Below are 26,223 nucleotides of genomic sequence, written 5' to 3'. Positions count from 1 at the left end.
TGTATTTAATGCATTTAACTTACTGTCACTTCTGCAAAGAGAACTCCTCGGGTCCCTTTGCAATTATCCTTGAAACCCTTCATGGTCTGTGGACTCTCAGAGCTGGAAGGGGTTTTAGAGGCCATTCATCCATTTCCTGCCTGGGAGAAATCCTCCTTAGGGTATCCCTGGCAATCACTCAGTCTCTGCTTGAATATTTCTGACAGAGCTCACTGTTCTTCCAGGCAACTCATTTCTCATCCAGCTGCTGATACATATGATTGGTGCCCAGCAAATGTTGGTTGGAAGAAATGATATTGAACAACATACCCTCCACCGATACTTGTTATCTTCTGCAGAACAACAAAGAACACATCTACCCTCTCTTCTACTCAAGAGTTCTTGAATATTCAAAACAGTGGCTTTTGCTTCTCTGGAACCTACTCATCTCCAGGCATTCTGGAGTCTTATTTCAAACGCCTCTTCATATGATACAGCATCCAGGCATGATGGAGAGAACCTATATTGTAACTATTTCTCTCTACTGTCTAGTTTTTTGATGACCTTGCTTTAAGAGGCTATGGTTTTCTAGAGTCTAGGTTATGGACTGATCAGTGCTAACTCAGGCAGGAAGACCTTTACATCATTCATCTGTTCGCTATATTTCTATTAATGAAGCCTAGACCAGTATTTTCCCTTTTTAGCCATCACAACACACTCATGTTGGATTTGGCATCAGCTAAAACCAATGACTCCCAGCACTGGGTCCTCGGCAGGTTTGAGAAGTATCTTTCTAGCCAAGAGTTGGGGAAGGCGAAGTCAAAGAATGGCTGGCACACTACTAGACACTGCCTTCAGGTTTATCATTACCCTCTTGGTAAGGACTAAAACAGACAAGGGAAATAACAGACCAATTAGCAGAGTCCAGGTTTGGAGAATTCCTTAGAACTCCTCGATTTTACGTACCCAACACACATAAATGATGAAGTCCCTCAAGCAAGACTGGCAACAAAGGACTCACTTGTCCTTTCATAGTCTGAACTTTCTATAAATGGCCTTGCACTTTTGACCATCAGTCATTTTAAAACAGGTCTGAGGGGTCACAAGTTACTTAAGCCCTGAATTGACTGATGGACATTTCAAACGTAGCAAGTAGCACAAATCAACTTAAATCAGATTTTTTAAAAACCCAAATTTTGTATTCTTCATCCCTCTTTTGGGGAAAATATTTGCTAAAAGGAGCATCACCCTGGAGTGGCAAGTATCACCAAAAGGAAAGCGTTGCTCTGGATGTACGATCCACCCACCGCTTTGAGTCGCCCTGCATTGGGCTCTGGCTGAGCACGGAGGCGTGCAGGGTCAGAATAGGCTCGTGTCAGCCAGATCCTAGGGCGTCCACGTGAGGCGTGGGGTCGTGGGCTCACTTTTGACCTCCAGGAGGACCCGCCAGGCCGTGAAGATAAATAAAAGGGGAAGAAATTTTGTGCCCCACGTCGTTGAGGCCAGGGCCGGAAGCGATTTCAGGAGAGGTCTTATGAGCCCCCTAAAATCCACCTCTCTCCACCACGCATTCAGCCCAGGTCAGCGATGCAACATTCTGTTAGGAGGAAACTGTATCCACGTTGGGTGGTGAGGACAGAGCGGTTCAGAGCACTTTCCTCCAGTCCGCGCTCACACTCGGCCTCTCTCTCTCCTCTGACCACACTTCTACTACATGCATTCTCTGCTCTGCACCTCCCTTGACCCCGCTCCGCACCACATTCTTTCCCCACAGCCCCAGAGTCTTTGGCGCGCCAGCGTCCACCCCCACCCCCACCCCGGCCTTACTTGGTCCCCACGCGAGCAGAAGGTGGGAGGAGCTGCATCGGGCTAGCGCAGACTTGCCGGGCGGCCGCTGCGGGACACTCACTCCAATGCCCCGCCCGTCGGCCCGCCCGCGCGGGCCGGGGACCACGCCCTCCTCCCGTCGCTAGGGAAACTCTGTCCACCCTTTTTGTGACTCCGGACCTGAAAGGACTTGGGCTCTGGGCCGGTCCAAACCACCTTTCACACCAGATCCTAGAGGACACCTCTCTTCCCTTTGCTCCAATTCAATCGCCCCAGAGTTGAAGGACATCCCAAGGATGGGGAGATTAGAGTTCACCCAATTGCCCTAGGCTCCTGAAATTATCCCTACTTTCTCCCTCTTCAAAAGTCTGTGGTTACCAGAAGCTCACAGCAAAAGTTCTGGAAATAATATATTCAGATGAACGCTTCTTGAGCATTTGCTCTGCATCAGGTTTTAAGTGCATGAAAACTAAGGGAAGTTATAGTTGAATGACAGTAGCATGGCCTGGAAGAATACGGTCTGCTTGATAGAGGAAACATTCAAAAAAAGCTTTTTGAAAGAGCAGAGTTGAACTGGATTCTTCAAGGCCAAATAGGAATTAGCAATGTAAAGCAGGCAAACAAGACCCAGGGTAAAAGCCCAGAGCGAGGGGTAACAACATGGTATCTTAGGTGCTGGCACAGTCCGGAGCAGGAGACCAGGTTGAAGAAGCAGGCAGGGAACAGCCAAATGGGAAACATCTTGCGAACTGAATGTTCATGCTCAGATTTTAGAAAACTTTCTGGCAATATGGTATGAAGGATAGGCCAGAGGAGGTTAAAAATCAAGGCAAGGATGCCTGTGAGAAGTAGTAAGTGACATTTCAGAGAGGACAGCTCTGTGTAATTTATGGAATGGAAGAAGCTCAGTGACCAGTGTGAGGAGTGGATGTGCCTGAGGCCCTCCAGTTGATGGTGGTGCCACTTACTAACAGAAAATACAGGAGGGGAAACGCTGGGGGGCAGGTACTGATCCAGTGATGCCTTATTGCATCAAATTATCAAAGGACTAGGTAGGCTCTTGTGTAGAACAAGATCTGGGCTAAAACTCCTGACACAGTCTACCACTGGACTTTGAAGTCACCTAAGCTTTAAAAAAAAACAAAAGGCAGGGGAAAAGAATGGAATCACACAAAATAGGACATTATGGTGGGAAGAGTGAGTGTAGGGGACAGAAAACATTGGAAAGCTAAAAAACAATGAAGAACAGGCAGAGATGTGGGGAGAAAATTATACAAGAATAGTGTCACGTGGGACCAGGAAATAAAATGTGATGAATAGGGCCTATAAGATTAGGTGAGAAAAATGTACACTGCATTTGACAATGAAAGGCCATTAGTGCTGTCTGCAAGGCCAGTTTAAACATAATTTAAAGTCGTTTTCAATACAAACTATTACTCTGAATGACACAAGAGAAAACAGGTTCATCACGCTGGTGCCTCTGGATGACTAATCAGTGACATCAGTACCTCATACATGGCAGGCTCTTAATAAATGTTTCCTGTTGAACTGCACCAGACAGCATGCATCTCAATACGGTGTACCTGAATATATGTTTTCAGAAGTGGATGTCGCAGGGTAGGTTAGGAGGTACATGACAGTGTAAAAACATATGCAAGAAAAAAAATGTATAATAGCAACAGGCAAATGCTCACTTCAGTCATAATTCTAAATTACTTATTTTCACATTAACATAGATGTTTCTACAAACATGTAAAACTGAACTAGTAATATTATACATGTTTAAATGGTTGACATGATTTGAAGAGCTTTTATTAAAAAGTGATCAGGAGCTGGCTGAAACTCTCACCAGAAAACGTAAAATATCCATAACTACTTTTATTCATAACAAGTTCAGAGCTAAGCTTCCTGAAAAGCTGGATTATCTAATATCATAATAGAGATGACCAGATACTCGACAGCCATCGTCTAAGGTACCGGCTTAACATAAAGTGATGATTTGAAGAAACAGCTCCCTCCAGCCCCCACCCCTTATATTCACAACAAAAAGACTAAGTTGTTTTTTTTTTTTTCATAAAGCATTCATTTAATCTAATTAAATATAGACAACCTAATGAAATGTAGACAAATGTAGACAGGTGCAATGGGCTCAAGGAAAGAGCATATCAAAACTTTTTCACTTTTATTAAAGGCTTTGATGAGAACTTCATAAAATGTCATGAAATTCTATTTGCTATACAATAAACATCTACTTCTGAGTAGGCGACATAGGTCATTATAGCAACCATTTTAATGGGTAAATGAATTCTGAATTCTTAGTATTTGACTAAAATATGAAATAGTATTTGACTAAAATATGAAACATTTTTGCAATTAAACTGACAATGTAGCTTAAGTAAGATTTCAGAAATGTCTCCTGGAAAAAGTGGGAATGTTTCCTTTTAAACTCTGCCTCTGTAACTATTGTTACAGTTAAGGTGCCATAAATTAGACAAAGCTAGAAAGGAGCATCCTGTTTCTAGAAAAGAATAGCATGCAACATGGACTTTCTCCATGTCAAACTGACAACCACTAAATGACAATGACTTATTATACACAGGAAAAATAGAACACATTCTCCAGAAGGAAAGGGCATTACAAGATAATTCTGATAAACAAACCCCTTATTGAAATCTTGAATAGTTTCAGAGAACATCATCATGGAATGGGTAGAGGCAATTTATAGGACATTAAAGGATTCCTTTATCTTATGATACCCTCCTTAAATATAAACAAAAATCAAATATAAACACACTTGTAAAACTGTGATTCTCTTAATCAAACATGTGTTTACTATCACACTCAGCTACTAGCGGCATTTGGATGCAAAGGTTTAACTCGTGCTAATCTGGACAAACCCAGGCGGAGACTCTGATTTGGAGACTTAACAGACACGCCTGCCAGTGGGCTCCTGATGCTGCTGCTTCCGGACATCGCTGAAAGAAAACATAGCACCTGATGCTGATGATGTTAGAAATCTCCTAACAAAGATCAACTTACAAAACAGAAGATGCAAAAAAAGGTAGGTAGAGATTACTCTGGTATACAAGCTGTATTCAAGCTACAAACAAGATCAAAAGAATGAACAGTATTAAAGATTAGAAAGAATATAGTACTGCCTATTTTCAAACATGCTCCGAAGGCAAGGTAACGACACCAAAACTTTAAGCATGAAAGCTGAAGTTGGTAAGTTGGGAGCAAATAACATTGGTTGCAGAGGCATAGAGAATAAAGAAATGCATGCGGTTATAATTTCTAGTAGTAGAAAAATCTAATGCATTTTTTAAAAATCCCATATTTTTCCAAATACTCCTTGAATCTATTTTTTTTTCAAATATTAAATAACTGTAAACACGACCAATACTCGTTTTACTTATTTATACTAGTTCTTTCAAGTGACATCGTATAGTATTTGCCTTCTCTGACTGGGGCTGGGGTAGGTGAGTGAAATAGATAAGGGGGGGATAAAGGAGATTAAGAGGTACAAACTTCCAGTTATAAAAGAAATGTCCCAGAAATGAAAAGAATAGCACAGAGAATATAGTCAATAATATTATAATAATGTTGTTTGTTGACAGATGGTGACTACACTTATCATGGTGAGCACTGAGTAATGTATGGAATTGTTGAATCAAGATATGCCTGATATTTCAGAAGATGAAGTAATTAAGAGACATTAAGTAATTATGCAGTCTCAGACTGAAACCCTTTCCTTTTAATGCTTTTTTTTTTTTTTAATATTTCAAGCTTTTATTTAAATTCTAGTAAGTAACATATAGTGTAATATTAGTTTCAGGAGTAGAATTTAGTGATTCATCACTTACATATAACACCCAGTGCTAATCCCAACAAGTGCCCTCCTTAATGCCCATCACCCATGTAGCCCATCCCCCCACCCACCACCTCCCCTCCAGCAACCCCCAGTTTCTTCTCTATAGTAAGTCTCTTATGATTTGCCTTGCTCCGTTTTTTTCCCTTAAATTCCACATATGCGTAAAATCATATGGCATTTGTCTTTCTCTTATTTATTTCATTCTAGCTCCATCCACATCACTGCAAATGACAAGATTTCATTCTTTTTCATGGCTGAGTAATACTCCATTGTTTGTGTGTGAACACCACATCGTCTTTATTCATTCATCAGTCAGTGGACATTTAGGCTCTTTCCATAGCTTGGATATTATTGATATTGCTGCTATAAACTTGGGGTACACGTGCCCCTTTGAATCAGCATTTACCCAAAGGATACAAAAATACTGACTCAGACTGAAATCTGTCTATTAATACCTAGTTATCAGGGAGTGACCACTATGGACCATTCAAGAAATGTCAGTAAGGGGCACCTGGGTGCCTCAGTCAAGTTAAGCATCCCACTCTCGATTTCAGCTCAGATATGATCTCACAGTCATAAGATTGAGCCCCACCTTGGGCTCCAAGCAGCGTGTGAAGCCAGCTTAAGATTCTCTCTTTCCTTCTCCCTCTGCCCCTCCCCCAATCTCTCAAAAAAAAAAAAAAAAAAAAAAAGAAAAGAAAAGAAAAGAAAAAAGAAATGTCAGTGAAAAGAAGTAAACCAAACCTGAGTAGATTTGGAGGGACTTAGAAAAGGAAAGGGGACAAAGGGGGAGAGACATATCAGACAGAGGAAACTGTATACAGAGAGGCTCTTAGAGAAGATATACATTGTGTTTAAGGAAGAAAAACTGTATCAGTTTCACTGGACTAGGAAGTGGACACAGGACCAGTTATGAAGCCACAGGTGGCTTGGGCATGAAATGAATGGGGCCTGGACTAGGGTTTTGGTAATGTCAGGAAGGGTGAAAGCCAAAGAATTCTTGAAGGATCAGCAAGGCTTGGCTGTGGAACAAAAGAACACAAAGGGAAGAGAAGTCAAGTCTGCTAGGGCATTTGTGAAATGCTAGAAGTCCCACGTACAGGTCCTGAGGCTTCAGTCAGACTATGATCAATGGATCTTGAGCAAACAGACTTGTTGCCAAAAATAAATATCAGGAATTTAAAATGTGGACACTCTTTGACACTGTAATTCCACTACTAGAAATTTATCCTAAGAAAATAATCAAGGATGTGCCCACAGATTTCTAAAATAAGGATGTCTGTGCTTCTTGTAACCTTATTTATGACACTGAAAAAACAATAAGCAATCTGGATGCTCAGTATAAGGGAATGATAAATGACAAATAAATGCAGCAACTAAAAACTTTGGTTCTGAAGAATACGTAATAATATGGTATAACATTTGCAACTAGGAAAAAAAGCTGACAGTGATAATTTTCCAAGCCTCTGCCCTTAATCAATAAATATACCATACCTGGTGGGACCCACTTAGGTTTTTTGTTTTCAGCCAAAGGACTGCGTATTTGTAATGGTTTCCTAGTGACCTCCGAAGAACCAGAAACCTTTTTTGGTGAAGGCTGAAGTTCTGATTTCACAGAAGCTGGAGCAGAGTCTCCTGAAGTCACTTTAAAAAATATACATAGAAAAAGGTTTTCATAGAGGAAGAGTAAGTCTGGCAGGTAGGTATAAAAATTATAAAGTTACATAATCTCATAAAAATTAAAAAGGCAAGATTATCAATTAGAGAAACTCTAATTATACACAAACATTTATTGAGAGCCTAAGAACAGCCATCTTTAATGAGCATTTATATGCCAGGCAGTGTGGTAAGCATGCCATATATATCACTCTTAACCCTTAGAGCAGCTCTCATACCGATATTCCTAGCCCCACTGCCAGATAAGGAAACAGACAGGCTGAGCAGTCTGCCTGCAGTATGCCAGCTGGTGCGTCCCTGAGCCAGGATTAGGAGCCAGGTCTGGCTCCATAGTCCATACATTATATAATGGTGTCTCATCAGTATATATTGTCAGTGAGACAATATATTAGGCTCTAGGGTTACAAAGAGCTCACAGATCCTGCTGCCAAGGAATTTACGGTTTGGTCACTAGACTCTAGTAGAAAGGGGAAAAAAGTAAAGACGTGTATAATGCAGTGGGGATAAGAGATAAGACAAAGTCTAGAGGTATACACAGGAGGGAACCTATAATCTGTATGCATACCTGCATAGGGGTAAAAGTTACAAGGAAGTTGTTTGAGGATAGTTTGAGCCAAATCAAGGCTGAAGAGGAAAGATGAGTTAGAGGGAAGTTTTCCAGGCAGAGGGAGTAGAGCATGCAAAGCTGGAGAATGCAGCAGGTCCCAGGACCGGCCTCTGGTTCAGTATGGCTGGAGCAGGAAGGTCAAGGAAAGAGACACGGACAGGGTGCACATCACTGATGAAGAGCTGTGTGCACCAGTGAAGGTGTCTGGCTAGTCACAGTCATGTACTGGTTTTTCTTGGGAACACTTGTGTTCTGAACACATCTTTCTGATGGTAGCGTATGGCAAGCAGACCACCCAGAAGGCTCTTCAGGTTATAAAGAGGTAGGAGGTGATAAAGGCCTGAACCCAGGGAGCATGAAGGAAAGAACAGCAGTTGGAGATCTTTTAGGAATTAGATGGGGGAAGGTAGTGATGGAGATGAAGAAATAATCATAACTTGCAAGTTCCTGTCATGGGCACACTGCTGGATGGTATCATTTACCCAGAGATGAACACAGGAATGAGACTAGGTTTTGGTGTCTGGGGTGGGGGGAGAGAGGGATGTGCTGGAAATGAAGGGAGGAGAGGTAGAATATAAATTCACTTCTGAGATAATGCTTGCTGTGATATACCTAAGGATATCTAAAGGTATTTGAAGATGAACATTTTCACTATATACTCTTCTTAATGTTAACCTCTATATTCCCTAGATCAGCACTGTCCAACAGAAGCTTTTTTGCTGTGATGGAAATTCTGGGCTATCCGTGTGATAGCCACTAGCCACATGTTGTTATTAACCACTTGAAATGGGGTTAGCAAAACCTGAATTCACTTTTAAAGTTTATTTAATTTCAATTAAGTCTAATATAGCTGTATACAGCCAGTGGCTATCATATTGGACAGCACAGCTCTCAAAAATTTTCTCTATCAAGGGAAAAATTGTAACATGTGCCTGATGAAAAAACTCTCAATGGTTATTCCATATGTTACTAGTGGGACTAGTAATATATTCCATATTTCCTAATTCTTAACGCCATTATTTGGCAGTTAAATTTTACTACTATAATTATATTTTAAGCTTCCTTGTGAAACAACTTGCTCCAATCCAGTAGACCTGAAATGGTAAATTCCAATGTGTAAACTAACATTTTATTCTTAATTTTTAGTGTGTCTTGGTGAGGAAGCATAAACAAGCATCCAAAGAAAATATAAAATACATTCATACTGTCAATGACTTTTTCGTATCAGTTTGTGGTAGGCAGAAGGATGGACCCTCAAAGATGTCTATATCCTAATTCCCAGGACATGTGTATGTCACCTTCCACAGCAAGGGACTTGGCAGATGTCATGAAGTTAAGGATCTTGAGAGGGGGAGACTATCTTGAATTATCTGGATGGCCCAATGTACTCACAAGGGTCCTTATAAATGAAAGTGAGAACCAGGAGAAAGAGAGAGAGAGAGAGAATCAGTGATGTGATGTGAGAAAGTCCCTGCCTTTTCTGGCCTTGAAGGTGGAAATGGACCCCTGTGGACCACCAGTCAAAGGGCACAGGCAGACTCTAAATGCCAGAAAAGTCAAGAAAAGGAATTTTCCCCCAGAGCCTCCACAAAGGAACACAGTCCTGCTACTAGCTTGATTGTAGTGCAGTGAGAAGCACTTTGAACTTGTGGCCTCCTCAATTATAAAATTATAAATTTGTGGTTTTAATCCACTACGTTTGTGGTTATTTGTCATGGCAGCAATTGGAAACTAATATACAGTTTTATCTCTAAAACCCACTGCACTTAAAACCTAATTTCTGAAAACCAGATGAATCTGTCAATTTAAAAAGACACTAATTAAAACCTTATTAATTCAGAATACAGTAGAGGGAGGAATATGAATCAGTATTTAGTCCTTATTTCTCAGTAAGTACTCAGCACCACACTAGTTAAGGTGACAGCAGCTCCCAGCACCAATAAATGGAGTCTGAATAATGGAAATCTTAGTTTCAAACAATGAAGACAGAAAAATATATATCGATAAGTAAAGAAAAATCAAGTTAATGTAAGTTATAGTTTATAATAACCTATTATATATTATGAACTCAAGAAAAACCAAAAAAGCCCTAAAACACATAGCAAAAGGGTTCTCAAATCAAAGACTAAGTCAAGCATGAAAGCAAGAAATTAGAATCATGTAAACTTCCCTGTTAACTGCCTGGCAGAAATGTGGTCCAGTGGCTACAACTTGGGCTCTAAATGGACAAAACTAGGTGCAAATTCTAGCTCCTCATTTAATTAGCTGTAAGAATTCCTACAAATTATTTAACCTGAGCCTCAGTTTTCTCACTATCAAATGCAGGTGATAATAGCTACCTCAGAGGGTGGCCATCAGTGCTAGTGGAGGGTAATTCTAGTAAGAGCTGGTAGGCAGTAGACAGTGGGCAGAACTCGTCTGCTTTTCTCCCTTCCCCATCCCTCCTTCCATCTACATATCTTAGCTAGAAATGAACACTGGCAAAATGTTACGGAGAACAAAGGCAAAGGTAAGAAAAACACAAATAAACCAAATACGTTTTATAAAGTTAGTGTTTTGGATTAAGCTTACCCAAAGTATTACATTTGGATTTAGGTTTCTTCTCCTTCTTTTCAACTGGGGATTTGACCTTCACTTCTTTCTTTTTAATTTCTTTCACTTTATTTTTTCTCACAGTGAAGTCTTCATCATTATCTTCACTCTCACTAAAATCAGAGTCATCCTCGGACTCTTCACCTAAAACAAGAGGATTGCATATACTTGATCTTTGTTCTAAAAAGTAAGGCTTCCATGTATACCTGAAACTAACACAACATTGCTTGTCAATTTACTTCAATTAAACAAAAAATGGGCTTCTATGGCCTTGAATTTACAGCCTTTGCACTAGAGTCTTGTGCGCCTCCTGCTATGCTATGCCACCGCAGTCACTGAGAGGTCACCTGGGTTTGAATCCTGGCCCCTCGGCTCACACTTTGTGTGACCCTAGGGCGCTCACTTCACTCGGCTTAAGTTTTCTATGTATAAAATGAGGATCACCATAAAACCTACATCATAGGGTTGCTGTGTGGATTCAATGAGTTAATAGAGGCAAAGCCTTTAGAATGACATCTGGCAGACAACAAGCAAAACAGAATTGTTTGCTCTTACTATTATCATTATAGTTCCCATCAGTAATCTTTGCTTCCAATATTTCCAGTTTAATTCAGTGACTTTCGAAAAGAATGACAGGGTACAACGTTAACAACTCTTTCAAAACAATGACCTTGATGGTGATAGTAACATTATACCTTCCCTTAATCACGTAAACTTCAACATTCTAGAATAGAAACCCAATGGGAATCTAGAACAGACTAACCATACCACAACATCTTAACTTATAATCCTACATATGATTTCATTTGGGCACACCTGTTATTTCCCACAAACCCTTCTCTGTACTGCGATGCTACAAGCCAGAGAAGTAATAGATTAAGGAGCTACAGCTGCTCTGGGAATAAGCACAAAGAATAGCTGATAATCAAGCAACGATTCTTCTATTTTGGGTGGGGGAGGGGGTCAGAAAACCATGTCTTGTAAATAATAAATTCTGAATGCTAAGTGTAAATAAGGATTATTAGTACTATATTCATAAAAACTTTACTTTTTTTTAATTATAAAAGCAGTATATGCTTATTGCAGGAAATGTAGACCACAACAAAAAAGTATTAAGGCAAAAGAAAATCTCCTAATCTCACCACTCAGAGACAACTGTTATGCCCACCACATATTATATCTACCTATCTGTAGGAAATATTTTATATAAAAATAAATATCCATAAAGTTTTTCAAGCATACACAACCTGAAACAGTAACACAGCACTCAGATTCAATATTCATCAATACTTTGCTACATCTGTTTCATCTCTCTCTCTCTCTCTCTCTCTCTCTCATCTTCTTCCTTTTCTTCTGGAAGTATGTTAAAATAAGTCGGAGGCATTAGGTCATTACAATTGTACATACTTCACACTGCATCTCTAGAAAACATGAGCTTTTTTTAAAAAAACACAGCAATGTCATTATCATATCTTACAGTATCAACGATAGTTTCTTGGTATAATCTTCTATCCAGTCCACATTAACCACTTTTTTTTTTTAAGCCCCCAACATGGGGCCTTGAACTCATGACCCCAAAATCAAGACTTGAGCTGGGACCAAGAGTCGGACACTTAACTGACTGAGCCACCCAGGTACCGTTTAATCACTTTAAAATAGAGCTATTGAAGTAACCAAGTCAGTTGTCCTATAGAACTTCTGACATTCTGCATTTGTTGTCTGCTTTCTTCCTCATGGCATTTTGCTTATTCTGTGAGCTGGAATTTTCTCAAGGCCCAATTAGAATCAGGCTCACCTTGTTATTTTTTTGTAAGAATGTACTTCATAAGAATGCTCTGTACTTCCTATTATATCAGATCAGAAAGCATAGAACATATGGTTGTCCCACTCTTGGTTGGCACAGTTGCCGCCAGCCTGAATTCTCATCATGAAGATCCTCGTCAGCTTTCCATTGATGGCCTTTGCCTAAATTAACAATGTCATTATGATCTTCAAATTACTATTTCCTTATTCTGTCTTTCCATACAAATAAAAACTTAAAAACACATGAGAGTAATCAACCCACATATTCACATGATGATTACTGGGTTATATAATGCCAGCAGACCACACAAAGGCTGCTATATATAGTACTTTGAAAAATCAAATAATTGGGCACCTGGGTGGCTCAGTCGGTTAAGTGTCCGACTTCAGCTCAGGTCATGATCTCATGGTCCGTGAGTTCGAGCCCCACGTCGGGCTCTGTACTGAGGCTCAAAGCCTGTGCTCAGAGCCTGGAGCCTGCTTCGGATTCTGTGTCTTCCTCTCTCTCTGACCCTCCCCCGTTCATGCTCTGTCTCTCTGTCTCAAAAATAAATAAAGATTAAAAAAAAAAGAAAAAAGAAAAATCAAATAATTATTTCTGGAGTCCCAAAAGGACCTAGGTTCAGGGAGGGCAAGTAGTGGAGTTTCTCCAAAGTTTCAAAATATAGACTCTAGAAGGACAAAACTTCCTATGTATCCCACAGTTCTGGTAGTGCATGTGTTCTTTTCTTGGCCTGAGAGGATAAATGGTAGCAACTGGCTAAACTCTACTTATCAAACTTATCTAACGGTAAGGTTCAACTGACCATCATCAGTCAACAGAGAAAGCAGTTAAATCATCTGGTGGTGGTAAGTGGAGCTCCCAGAATTCCAAGTCATTAGCATACCAAATTGGTGAAGCTGAAAGGCCCAAACAATGGGGTTACGGATTCTGTGAATCTTTAGATATCCTTAAGAAAAGTCTATGTTCTCTCCAATTTTCATTTTTCTTTCCCTGCTGAAGGTCACAAATGATCCTTTCTCTTTTCATCTAACTACCATTCTATTTTGTTTCTATGAATTTGGCTATTTTAGATACCTCTTATAAGTGGAACCACCCAGCATTTGTCTTTTGTGACTGGCTTATTTTGCTTAGCATAAAGTTTTCACGGTTCACCCAAGTTATAGCGCATGATAGGATTTCCTTCCCTTTGAACGCTGAAATTCTATTGTATGTATAGACCACATGGTGTTTATCCATTAAACTGTTGATGGGCACTTGAGTTGCTCACCCCTTAGCTACTGTGAATAACACTGCTATACATATGGGTGTGCAAGTATCTGAGACCCTGCTTCAATTCTTTTGAATATATACCCAGAAGTGGGATTGCTAGATCACATGATACTTCTATTTTTAATGTTCTGAGGAGATGCCACCCTGCTTTCCACGGCGGAAATCCCACTAAGAGTGAACAAGGGCTCTAATTTCTCCACATCCTTACCACACTAGTTATTTTCTGTTTTTTTGACATCCTAATGGGTGTAAGATGACACCTCATTGGGATTTTGATTTGTATTTCCCTAATGATACTGATATTGAGCATCTTTTCATATGCTTTTTGGCCATTTGTGTTTTTGGAGATTTTAACAACTTCCTTTCAAAGGCATAGAGGCGACTTTAAAGTCACTATCCAAATTATAATCTCGATAAAAACTTACTTTTATAAAATTATTAGAGAGAGAATATATGAGGTTGGAATGCAAATAAGAGAATATTATTCTTTTTAAATTCTATCATAGCTCTAGAAACATAACCCATTAATTACATAAACCCAGCAAACAAAGCAAGTGATTTCATTTCCACACAAACATTTTTAACCACTATTAAAGACAAATTAATTTCATTGGCATGGTAAGTAGACTTGCAATTTATAACTTTAAAATTGTTGACTGATTTTTCTGACAAGCATGTGTCAAATAACGATAATGACATTCTGGAAGTGCTACAATCATATCCCCGAAGAAACAATTAAACTGACAAGGAGTTATTTTCTTATTTTGGGCTTTTTTTGTATTAAATAACCTTAAGTTGGGAAACATTCAGTCCATGCTCTACTATGCTTCTTCAGGGCATTTTCTTTCCGTGGCTCCTACTTTCCGGTGCTCCAGTTACATCAGTGATTCTCAAAGTAAGATCCCTAGACTGTCTGCTTTGGGATGACCCAGGTCATATAAAGGGGCAGGTACTGGTTCAAAAGGCAGACGTCTGGGCTCTACTCTGTCTTCCTCTTCTACATAGCTCTTCTATGATGACACTTGATACATTCTACATTTCATTACTGTCTGTGTCCCCTCACTCGACTTTAAGCTTCTTAAGGGAGCTCTGTTTTGTTCACTGCTATATTTGTAGTGTCTTCAATATAATGTACGTAACAGATACCCAAATATTTATAAAATGTTGATGAACAAATCCATTTGTCAATAGCATGTTAAAATCTATCAAAATATAGCATCCGATTTGGCACAAATTTATGGATTTATTCATTTCAATTTTTAATTAATATATTATGATGCTCTGTCCAGGTCACTATGCTTCCCATTTGTCCTAATTTCTGAATGAATCTGAAAAATAAAGTCACAAATAAAAATATAGATTTCATATCACTTCATCCCCAAGATATTTCATGGATTTCTAGTATTATAGAAAGAAGTGTACACTTCTTAGAAAGTGCCAGCCTGCCTCCTTAGCCTCTTCTAGAACATTCTCTGCCCCAGGCTTCCTGATCACTTTCTTCTATGTGTGCTTGTCTATGCCATTGTTGATGCTTTTCTATCAGTCAGGAACGCTATTTTACCCTTTTAGTTTGTGTAAATACTACTTATTTTTCAAGGTACAGCTTAAAGGTCACCTCCACATGAAGCTTTTTCCCCAAATGGCAGAGCTGGATGTAACTGTCTTGTAAGTTGAAGTTTGCATATACCAAACATTTAGCACAGTGCTTTGCATCCACTAATGGTCTTTAAGAACTTTTTACTGAATTTCCATAGGCTTAATTTGGAGGCAGGATATAACTCACCAGTTGCAAAGTCTGGTTCAGAGTCATTAGCACTATCGCCATCACTGCCTTCCAGAAGAATCTTCCTCTGTTGTACCATAGCCTTTGATGCTGCTTTTCTTTTCCCTTGAACACCAGGAAAATCATCTTCCTCAGTAATCTTATCCAAATCTTCAGGAGAGGCATAAAAACCAACAGAAAACTTTTTGTGACAGATAATATTGAAAGAACTGCAAAATAGACTTCTATCACATCCGTTGTTTTTATCTGCCCAGCTTCATTCCTCCGCTGCTTCTAATAGATCACATAGTCCAATCTGGCACAACCATGATAAACGTCAGTATCCTGACAACAGAGTCCAGTTTAAGGATAAGTGTGAGACCCAACTGAGGAGGGTTTCCCCAAGAAATCTGAAAAGTGGAGCAGGGAAGATACAGCCCCTTTCTTCAGTGGTCAACAGCTATCAACTAGAAGCCACAGGTAGTCATGACCTTCCACCAGGGAAGAAAAGGAAAATTGGTCTGCAGTAAAAGAGAAAAAGACTAAAACACAAAGAAACAAAGGAGAGGAGGTGAAGAGAACCTTGACAAATTTAAATATCTTGGTTCTAGCTACAGTGTCAGGTATTGAAATAGAAGTTAGAAAAATAGCTTGTTGATAGAAAAAATTAGTATTATTATTAATATCAAAGCTTACCTAAATAATCGCTGGCTACACTGCAATTGGAGATATGAGGGGCCTTACTCATTGTTTCACTTCCACGACTGTCACACTTTTCAATGCCTAAAGATAAGGAGGAAGGAAAAAGATACAGATGCACCTTAATCAATGGGTAGAAATAGGAAAACTGGTGTTCAAATGTAAAAGCATTCGGATACAGATGAATGATCCAAGCTCAAGCTAGTATGACTTACCTTGGAAAGGTCAGCATACGGTTTAGGAGTTGGGCTCTGAAATCAAACACACTTAGACTTAAGTTGAAATTCAGTCTCTACCCCTCCAACTGGCTACATGAGTATGGGAATATGGCTTATCCTAAGACTTAGTGTCCTCATCTATATTGTGGAGAGAAAAAATAGAGCGTGGACTAATTAGGTGTATTGTGGGGGATCAAAGTGGGTCACATGTAGAAATTGCTTACTGTAGTGCCCAGCACAGAGGAAACAGTCAATAAATACTATCATTTCTGTGTAATAGATACATGCTTTTACTAACAAAGACTTTTCAATCATTATAATAACCTTAAAATGATCTAAAGTATTTCAAGAGGACTTTGAGTCATGGTAACTGTACTATTAAATCCCAGTGCTATAAAGTATATTAATCTATGAGAAGTGGTACTTCCAAGGAAATCCTGCTATATATTCTACCAGCTCTTACAGGAGAGAGATGAGTTCCATTTTCTCAGTTTTGGATATAAGATAATTCTCTTTGTTTCTTTGATTTCCTGATTAGTAAACGGCTCCCTAATCAATCAACAGTGTTTTATTTACTGTCAAATAGGAGGCAATAATGACTGAAACATCTATACCCCTAAATGAGCTAATGAGTTAAAAATATCCTCCAACATAAAAGAAGCTAAGTCAAAACAATTTCATCCAAAAAGCATGCTAACAGTTTGAATGTCTTTTCCAAGAATAATGATTTCTGCCTCTCCAGAGTATCAATATTGCCATCTGCTACACAGTTGCTAGAAAAATCGAAGGAGAAAAACCCAGAGAAATCCAGAAGTCCTACATCTTGTAAGTCCACTGAGCCTGCTAACCAAACTAGTACCTTCAGCCTTCGTAAATAATAAAAATTACCCTCACTAGATCATGTTTAACTAATTTTAATTTTGAGAGAAAAGAGATGGGTTATTAGGACTGTATAGACCAATTCATTTGCTTAAGAAATTAAATTTCCACTGTAAACAAAAGTGACTTGCATCCAAGCTCATAGTCCATGACTTAGTCCAGAGTTGGCATCAGGTGTTAAGCAGAGAGATGTGTGTGCATGAATGACATTCATGCAGAATAAAGCACGGAATCTAATTATGCCAGTTGCTCCATTTGCTATCCAAAGTATTAAACTCTTATTGTTTCCTCTATGAAGGCTCATCCGGAGACACAATTACAAAAGCAATGAGGTTACAAAAAGAAATATATAGGAAGTAAAGTTACTTTTATCTTGAGCCTCTTCCCCATCAGTGGTGACTGTTGGAAGTTCCTTCACTGATAAAGCAAGTGCGACTTCTAAGTCTCGCTGGTAGAGCTTGTCATCTAAAGCTATCCTAAAGGGAGGCAAAAAAATAAAAATGAGTTTTTAAAAATATCAATCTCAACCAAACAGCAAAGTAAGATTTTTCTGAATCACTATTTAAGAGCTGCTAACCTCACAAAAATGTTTTCTAAACAGTAATCGTGATCATAACTGACTTTAATGGTTAAGACTGCTAATGTGAAGTAATGTCATGTTACAGGTGCATACGAGATTGAAAGAGCAGCAGTCTGTGCTGTTGTACGTATTGCCTCCTTTCAGGGTAATGTCAGTCCTTGTTACCAATGCCAAGCAGCTGCTCAACCTAGAATAAAGACTTTCCTCAAAAATCCACTTAGAAATCTTCCTTGACCTCACTCACACCTCCTTAGACAGGTATTATAGCTCTTTTATTAAACTGTTCCTCCCAGTCTAGACTTTAACAAATATGTCACCAAGTACTTACTGTGTATGAGGTACTGCACTAAATAGAATACTAAAAGTACCCTGAAGGAGTCTGCAATTAATGAGGAGGGTAGGGAAATAAGACGTACTGATAATTTTCCTATATGAGCAGATTATTATGTCTCCTATTAAAGGTGGTCAGAGTGTTAGGGTGTGTAAGAAAAGAAATCAAAGCCAGATTTAAGAAAAAAGTTATATAAAGGACGAAATACTGAGATGCACCTTGAAGGATTTATTTTTTAAAAATAAGTTTTATTGAGATAGAATTCACACGGCATTAAACTCACCCTTTTAAAGTGTACAATTCAGCAGTCTTTAAGTATATTCAGAGTTGAGAAACCATCACCACTACCTACTTTCAGAATATTTTCATCACCCCCAAAGAGACCCTATATCCATTAGCAGTCACTCCCTGCTTACCCGCCCCTAGCACCTGGCAACACTAATCTACTTCGGGTTTCTATGGACTCACCTATTTTAGACATCTCAAGTCAATGGAATCATACATGTGGACTTTTATGTCTGGCTTCTTTTGCTCAGCATGTTTTCAAGGTTCATCCATGTTGTAGCATGTATTAGTACTTCTTTTTACTGCTGAATGATATTCCAGTGTATAGACAGACCACATTTTATTTATCCACTCATGAGTTGGACAGACATTTGGACTGCTACCATTTTCTGGCTATTGTGAATAATGCTGTGAAGCTTTGTGTCCAAGTTTTTGTGTGGGTGTATGTTTTCATTTCTCTTGAGTACATACCTAGGCAGGGTCATAAAATAACCCCATGTTCAACATTTTGAGGAACTGCTACTCTGCTTTCCAATGTGGCTGTACCATTTTACATTCCCAGCAACAATGTACGAGAATTCCAGTTTTTCCACATCCTCATTAACATTGGTTATTGTCTGTCTTTTTGTTTATGGCCATCCCAAAGGGTGTGAAGTATTATCTCACCATGGTTTTGATTTGCATTTCCCTGATGGCTAAGGATGCTGAGCATCTTTTATGTGCTTATTATTAATTTGGAGATGTTCTTTGGAGAAATGTCTACTCAAATCCTTTGCCCATTTTGTAAATTGAGTTATTAATCTATTTACTGTTGAATTGTAAGACTTCTTTATATGTTCTGAATACAAATCCTTCATCAATTATATGATTTGCAAATATTCTCTCTCATTTGTAGGTGTTTTTTTTTTTTTTTCCACCGTACTTAAACCTAGCACAAGAATCTCAAAACCAAAAACAAAAAAAGAGAAAAAAGTAAAGAGCAGGACATGGGGTAACTTTCTCTGTGTTAATGAGCTTTTCTCCAGCTTGCAGCAGTGAACCACACCATCCCCCATGTTCCATTTGTTAATAGTCCCCTTCTGCCAATCTCCTCTCCATACTTCAGGTTTGGGGCCTCTCAGGACTTCCTTCCCTCATTCTCTCTTCTCTCTTGGAACTAGTGGAAATCCAGAATTCGTCTAGAAACTATAGGACCTTTTCAGTGCTGGACCAGTCTAAACAATATAAAGAAAAAATATCTTTTATCTGCAGAAAAATACATGGTTTCAATTTTTATAAAACTATCTTTACAGATTGTAATTTTAAACAAAGTAGTCTTGTAAGACTTGAAGACTTTAGAGACAGATATACAGTCCTATAAAGTAAGCTGTACCTCCTAAACTTTGTAATTGTCTTTAATGATTGTCTTAATACTTAAATGAATATTTCCTAACATGTTTGTGAATTTCTTTTTTAAGGCAGAAAGTCAGAAGGGGATTAATGGTACATCCCTGTTCTCCTACATGCACTAAATAAAATAATACCTATGACTGGGCTCAAGTTCTAATTTAAATAAAGAGTTCAAGGGACACCCAGGGGGCTCAGTCAGTTAAGTGTCTGACATTGGCTCAGGTCACGATCTCGTGGCTGGTGGGTTTGAGCCCCATGTCGGGCTCTGTGCTGGCAGCTCAGAGCCTGAAGCCTGCTTCACATTCTGTGTCTCACTCTCTCTCTGCTCCTCCTCCGCTCATGCTTTGTCTCTCTCTCTCTCTCTCTCTCAAATAAATAAATAAATAAATAAGCATTAAAAAAAATTAAACCAAGAGTTCAAATTTGTCCCTCTTTTAAGTTAACACATCGAATGTATATTTACTGTATGTCTTACCTCTCACCTTTTTTTAGGGGTTTTCTCTTGCAATGGGATATCTTCTTTCTGGAGATTCTTCAGTTTAGGTTTCCTTGTTTCTAGTTTTAACTCCTTTGGTGTTGTTCTGGGTTTTTTATTTAAAGGTGCAGTTGCAGAAATAAAGTCATCTATTCGTGTGTGAATCAAAAATAAAAGAATATATAAAAAATAAATTAATTAAACAAAATAAAATATGAAACTGCTTTTCCTAAGAAATAAAAACATTTTCTTAGCCGCTGAAATTCACTACAATGTGTGTTCAAGGTTTAAACGTTAAGAAAGTTGTTTAATTGCCATCATTTAAAAAATGTTGGTGTATTACTTGTCTTTATTCTCACTCATGCTTTTCAACTTTGTTTTAGTGGCCTTTGTTTATTAAAATATAAGTCTATCAAAAGCCAATTCACTACAAAATGTGATCTAGTTCCATTGACACTCAACATAAACCTGCTGTGGTAGTTTTTTTTTTTAATTTTTTTTGTTTATTTATTTCTGAATCAGAGACAGCATGACTGGGGGAGGGGCAGAGAGAGAGGGAGACACAGAATCAGAAGCAGGCTCCGGGCTCTGAGCTGTCAGCACACAGCCCGACGCAGGGCTTGAACTCACGAGCTGTGAGATCATGACCTGAGCCAAAGTCAGATACTCAACCGACAGAGCCACCCAGGCGCCCCCTTGCTGCGATAGTTTTTACACCCATGTGCAGCACATGCATGAATACCCTCAGGGTACACGTAGTCTTGATTGCAGCGTTAGCATTTATTAATACATGTTGTCTCTGCCAAGTTTCCCCATGTTGGAATATGTTAACTTGTGACTTACCCCCACGTCCACCCCATAATGTCTAGAACACTACTGTCAATTTATAAATATTTGGTGACATACTGATAACAGTAATAAAAAGCTACAGGTCAGAGTCTACACTATTTTCTCCCAAGTCTTAGACACATTTACAGTTGAGCCCAATGCAAAAAACAGGTTCCTTCAAACCTCTGGATAACTGAACATTTGACTCACAGAAAGCTCTGAGAAATACAAAACCTATTTCGAAATATGATGTAATCTAACTAAATGTTTCTCACACTTTTTGACCTAAGTTTCCTTAACAGCAGAGACAAAGAAATATATAACCCAATAGACTATAGCCTATGCCCAACCTTTCTTCAAGGTCTTGTTTTTGTTTCTTTTTTCCTTTCCAAGTTTTTATTTAAATTCCTGTTAACACACAGTGTAATATTAATTTATTAGTTTCAGGTGTACAATTTAGTGACTCTACACTTACATACAACACACAGTACTCATCACAAGTGGTACCCTCCTTAATTCCCACCACTTATTTAACTTACCCCCCCTCCACTTCCTTCTATAATCATCAGTTCTCTATAGTTAAGACTCAGTTTCTTGGTTTGCCTCTCTTCCCCCACCCCATGTTCATTTTGCTTCTTAAATTTCACCTGTGAGTGAAATCATATGGTCTTTGTCTTTCTCTGACTGACTTACTTCACTTATCCTCTAGCTCCATCCACATTGTTGCCAATGGTAAGATTTCACTCTTTTTTATGGCTGAGTAATATATGATCTAGCAATTGCACTACTAGGTATTTACCCAAAGGATACAATAACACTAATTGGAAGGGACACATGCACCCCAATTTTTATAACATTATTTACAATAGCCAAACTATGGAAAGCACCAAATGTCTATCGACGGATGACTGGATAAAGAAGTGGTATAGAAGGTTGGGGCGCCTGGGCGGCACAGTTGGTTGCGCGTCCGACTTCGTCTCAGGTCATGATCTCACAGTTCATGAGTTCGAGCCCCGCGTCAGGCTCTGCGGTGACAGCTCAGAGCCTGCAGCCTGCTTCGGATTCTGTGTCTCCCCCCTCTCTCTGACCCTCCCCGCTCACACTCTGTCTCTCTCTCTCTCACTCAAAAATAAATAAACATTAAAAAGAAAAAAAAAGTGGTATAGAAGGTCTCATTTTATTGTACAGTTAATGAGGATTTCACATTATATTCTGTAACACATTTGTGTTTCAAAAGACAATGTGTTCCTTCTTAGGGAAAGAGATAGGAGGAGACAAACCACACTATGAGAAACATGGACCTAGAGTAGTTTAGATCTAAAGAGCCATTTCACTAGGTCCTGTTCATTTATCACTTACCTACATAATTCTTGTCAGTGTAATTATCAGTAGAATTATCCCAAATGCTTAGAAAATTACTTTTGCAGCCCTAGCTCATATACAATTGGGTAATATGTTCAATATTAGAGTTCTATATGTCATATGAATTCTGAGAAAATAAATTTCCAAGTTTTTAAAGCAAAAATATGAATCTCTACTTACCATCACTGTCAGAGTCCTCAAACTGTGAGTAATTGACTGATTTCTTATGCCTATGAGCAAGACAATTTTTTAATTACACAAATGCCAATTTCCCACCTCTAATCCTTAAGACCATTGACAGTCTGAGTAAATGAAAATGTGTTTCAAATCTCTTAAGAGTACTTAACCTTGACAGGGCGCCTGGGTGGCTCAGTCAGTTGAGTAACCGACTTTGGGTCTGGTCATGATCTCATGGTTCATGAGTTCAAGCCCCACATCGGGGTCTGTGCTGACATCTCAGAACCTGGAGCCTGCTTCTGATTCTTTGTCTCCCTCATTCTCTGCCCCTCCCCAACCCATCATGCTCTTTGTCTCTCTTTCTCAAAAATAAACATTAAAAAAAATTTAACAAAAAAGAAGTTGGATTTTACAGTAGGGACTTAGCATTAGCTAAAATAGTTATAACTATACTTGATATACCTGATAAGGAAAAAAAATAATTCAGATAACCCTCAAAGTAAAAATAATATTAGCACAATTTATATACCGTTTAATTGCTGTGGGGCATTTATAAGTTCCTGTTGTATTTATTCTTTTGTTTTATATATGCATTGTCTTCTTACTAGATTATAAACTTGACACTTAAAGATATTTTCTCTCTCTTTTTAATCTCCCCACAATACTAAATAATGTTCTTTATGCAACGGACGTTGAAACAATGGTGACTTTGTACCTACCACCTCAAATGAATCTTCATACTACTTTAGAAAACCATTAGAAGAAAGTGATATTCAAAGTGAAAAAAAAATAAATTCACTTTCTTCCTTCTTCCTCTAAGCACTAAATGAAATGGCCTTATAGTTTTCTTTTCTACCTTCCACCAAACACCCAAGTGTGAATAACCTAGTAGGTCAGTTGTTCTTTCAAGGAAAATGGGTATTCTACAAAAAAGAGGTCAGGTCAGCTCCCAACTCAAACAATCTCACAAGTGCTTTGCCTGAAGACAACCACCATAGAAGTACTTTATGTATGTATTTCATTTCCTCATGTAGAATATTAAAATGAAGAATACTCTTGTTACTCTCCTACTCTTTGGAGTTAACGAATTTTAAAAGCTGAATAAAATATGAAAGCCTCTTTAGAAATTCTGAAACTGAATCATAGTAAAAATAAAAACTTAAAAAAACAATATGCTCGGGGCGGCTGGGTGGCGCAGTCGGTTAAGCGTCCGACTTCAGCCAGGTCACGATCTCGCGGTCCAGGAGTTTGAGCCCCGCGTCAGGCTCTGGGCTGATGGCTCAGAGCCTGGAGCCTGTTTCCGATTCTGTGTGTCCCTCTTTCTCTGCCCCTCCCCCGTTCATGCTCTGTCTCTCTCTGTCCCAAAAATAAATAAATGTTGAAAAAAAATTAAAAAAAAAAAAAAGAATATGCTCAGTAATTGAGCTACAGTGAGGATGACAATTTTTACCGCTTCATCAAGCACATTCTTAAGTGAAACTGGTATATTTTCTTTTTTGTACCCTGAATGTGCAGCAGGAAAGAATACAATGACACTTGTGCAATATGGTGCCACTGCCTTGATTCATGCTAAGGTGCCAGCAGTTACACCATCATTGCAGTGCAGATGATACAACAATGAAAAAAGTGAGCAATGTCTTAGGATTATTGTGAAAATAGTTTTGACCTCATGGACCTCCTCAGAGGGCCTCAGGGAACCCTGGGGGTCTTCAGACCGTACTTTGACAACTGCTGTTCCAGAAAAAGGGATTGTGTCCTCGCTACTTGGGTGGACATACTGAAAATCCATTTCAGACTTCATATGTTCAAAATGGAACTCCTGATCCCCCACACCTCCTGAACCTGTTCCCTTTCCTAGTCTTCCTCATCTTGGTTAGTACAAAGACCGACCATTCAGTAGCTCAGGCCAAAAACACTGTGAAATCATCCTTTTTTCCCCTTAACCTCCACATCTATTCCATCAGCAAGTTCTGTCAGCAGTATCTCCAAAATATACCCCAAATCCATCTATCCCATTCCATGTCCACTGATAACATCCTACTCCAAACCGCTATCTAACGATGCAGTGGTTTCCTTGTTGCCATTCTGGTCACCTTATCTCCCATTCTTTCTCCACCAGCAGCCAGTGAACTTTATAAAACCAAAATTAGATTTTCCTGCCCTATCTAAAACTCTCTGTTGACTTCCCATTGTTCGTAGAATACAATCCAAACTCCTTTTTAAAGCCTGCAAGGTCCTACCTACTCTGGCCTCTGCCTATTTCTCTGCCTTAATCCCCTACAATTCTCCCCACTGCTTGTTAATGCTACAGCTTTAGAGGCCTTCTTTCTCTTCCTCAAACAAAGTCAAGCTCAGGGCCTTGGCTTTTGTCCCCTCTACATGGATTGCCCCTGATTTTCGATGGCTAGCTCTTTCTCATCACTCATGTCTCAGATCATGTATTATCTCCGCAAAGAGGCACATCCCAACTACAGTACTTACAGAAAGACTTTCCTCCTTCTCACTATCACTTTGCGGTATTTGTGGCCCCCTACCCTCACCCCTGTAACCTCCCACACCTAGTGGGATATATTAATCCTTATTACAATAACTTTCTAAATGAATGGCTGACTGTAGGCCTCCATAGCACTCCACTGTGGTTAAGTAGAGCAATAGTTTCAAATAGTATAATGGAAAACACAGAGGCTCTGGAACCAGTACGATTTAGGTTTGAGTGTTATCCTGCCACTCACTAGCTGTGTGACTCCGTTAACTTGGCCTTTATGCCTGGGAGTTTAAATCGATAAAACAGGAATATCTAGACTGCTATATCAAAGAACTATAGTGATAAAATAAATAAGTAACACGTGAGTAGGAGATGGTTGAAATGTAAAGCGCTGTTCGAATGCTAACAGACCAAAGGCTTATTTAAATGGCTGGGTGGGGGGCAGTAAAAGAATCGGCAATTGCTGCAAAGGAAGGCATAGAAGGATAAAGGTAGGATGCTAGGATACTGCTGTGGAATGGGCGGCTCTCAGTGGAGGCTGGAGAGCTCCACAGAAACCGTCCATCCCACCTTCGCCACCCACCGTCCTATTCGGCCCTTTCCCGTCAATCGTGTGCAGGCCAAGTTGCCTACGGCGTCTTCCTGCTTCTTCCCATCCCCGCAGATGTCATGAACTACCCACCTCACAGGCCGTACCATGGCCCCCTCCAAGGCTGAAAGTTTGCAGCTTTCAAATTCTTGTTGGCAGCAGTGGCTGTTTCAATTCCCGCCCAAAACCAGACACTAGAGCTCTCCGCCCCCTGCCACCAGCCCTCCAATGATTACCAGCCATCCTTGCTGCGGCGCATGCGCACTGAGAAGAACTGCTGGTTCTCGCAGTTCCCAAGATATTGCCCTTCCGCATCCGGTCTACCAAAGCGGAGCACAAGCTTTGCCAATGCACTTTCGTCACGACAGTGGATTTTTTTTTTTTTTTTTTGAGCCTTCTCTGAAATTCACAATAATAGTAGAAATACGCTTTTTACCATTTTTATTTGGTTAAATTGAAGCGATATGGGAAAATGGGGCACTTAGACCTGGAATTTTCTATAGAGTGTCGAGGAAGAGGAAAAGGTATGGGCGAA

General features: G+C 39.3%; 2 protein-coding genes across 7 annotated transcripts in view; both read right to left on the bottom strand.

Moving 5' to 3' along the window:
• DYRK4 (dual specificity tyrosine phosphorylation regulated kinase 4) overlaps nt 1-1,909 on the bottom strand; it is a 52,814-nt gene extending 50,905 nt beyond the window's left edge. For all 3 annotated transcript variants that reach the window (XM_043564188.1, XM_043564189.1, XM_043564190.1), the window contains exon 1: nt 1,807-1,909. The gene's annotated coding sequence lies outside the window, so the exon portion shown is untranslated. The remainder of the gene's footprint in view (nt 1-1,806) is intronic.
• A 2,046-nt stretch (nt 1,910-3,955) lies between these two features.
• Nucleotides 3,956-25,951, bottom strand: RAD51AP1 (RAD51 associated protein 1). Of its 4 annotated transcripts, none has more exons than XM_043561678.1 (9): nt 25,683-25,951; nt 22,618-22,667; nt 20,255-20,396; nt 17,554-17,663; nt 16,088-16,174; nt 15,413-15,562; nt 10,533-10,697; nt 7,172-7,321; nt 3,956-4,781 (listed from the first exon to the last, which is right to left on the bottom strand). In XM_043561678.1, exons 1-9 carry the CDS (start codon nt 25,796-25,798, stop codon nt 4,648-4,650), a joined length of 1,104 nt encoding a protein of 367 aa, XP_043417613.1. In that variant the 5' UTR covers nt 25,799-25,951; the 3' UTR covers nt 3,956-4,647. The 4 variants fall into 4 exon arrangements, with proteins under 4 accessions (XP_043417613.1, XP_043417615.1, XP_043417617.1 ...); XM_043561680.1 differs by having other exon boundaries at nt 25,782-25,951; XM_043561682.1 differs by lacking the exon at nt 3,956-4,781 and adding an exon at nt 5,852-6,699 and having other exon boundaries at nt 25,782-25,951.
• Between the last annotated feature and the right edge of the window lie 272 nt (nt 25,952-26,223).

This window comes from Prionailurus bengalensis, chromosome B4 (genome assembly GCF_016509475.1).
Source record: "Prionailurus bengalensis isolate Pbe53 chromosome B4, Fcat_Pben_1.1_paternal_pri, whole genome shotgun sequence".
Classification (NCBI taxonomy): domain Eukaryota; kingdom Metazoa; phylum Chordata; class Mammalia; order Carnivora; family Felidae; genus Prionailurus; species Prionailurus bengalensis.
Note: the sequence above shows the minus strand (reverse complement) of the source record. Positions and strands in the feature narration are given on the sequence as shown.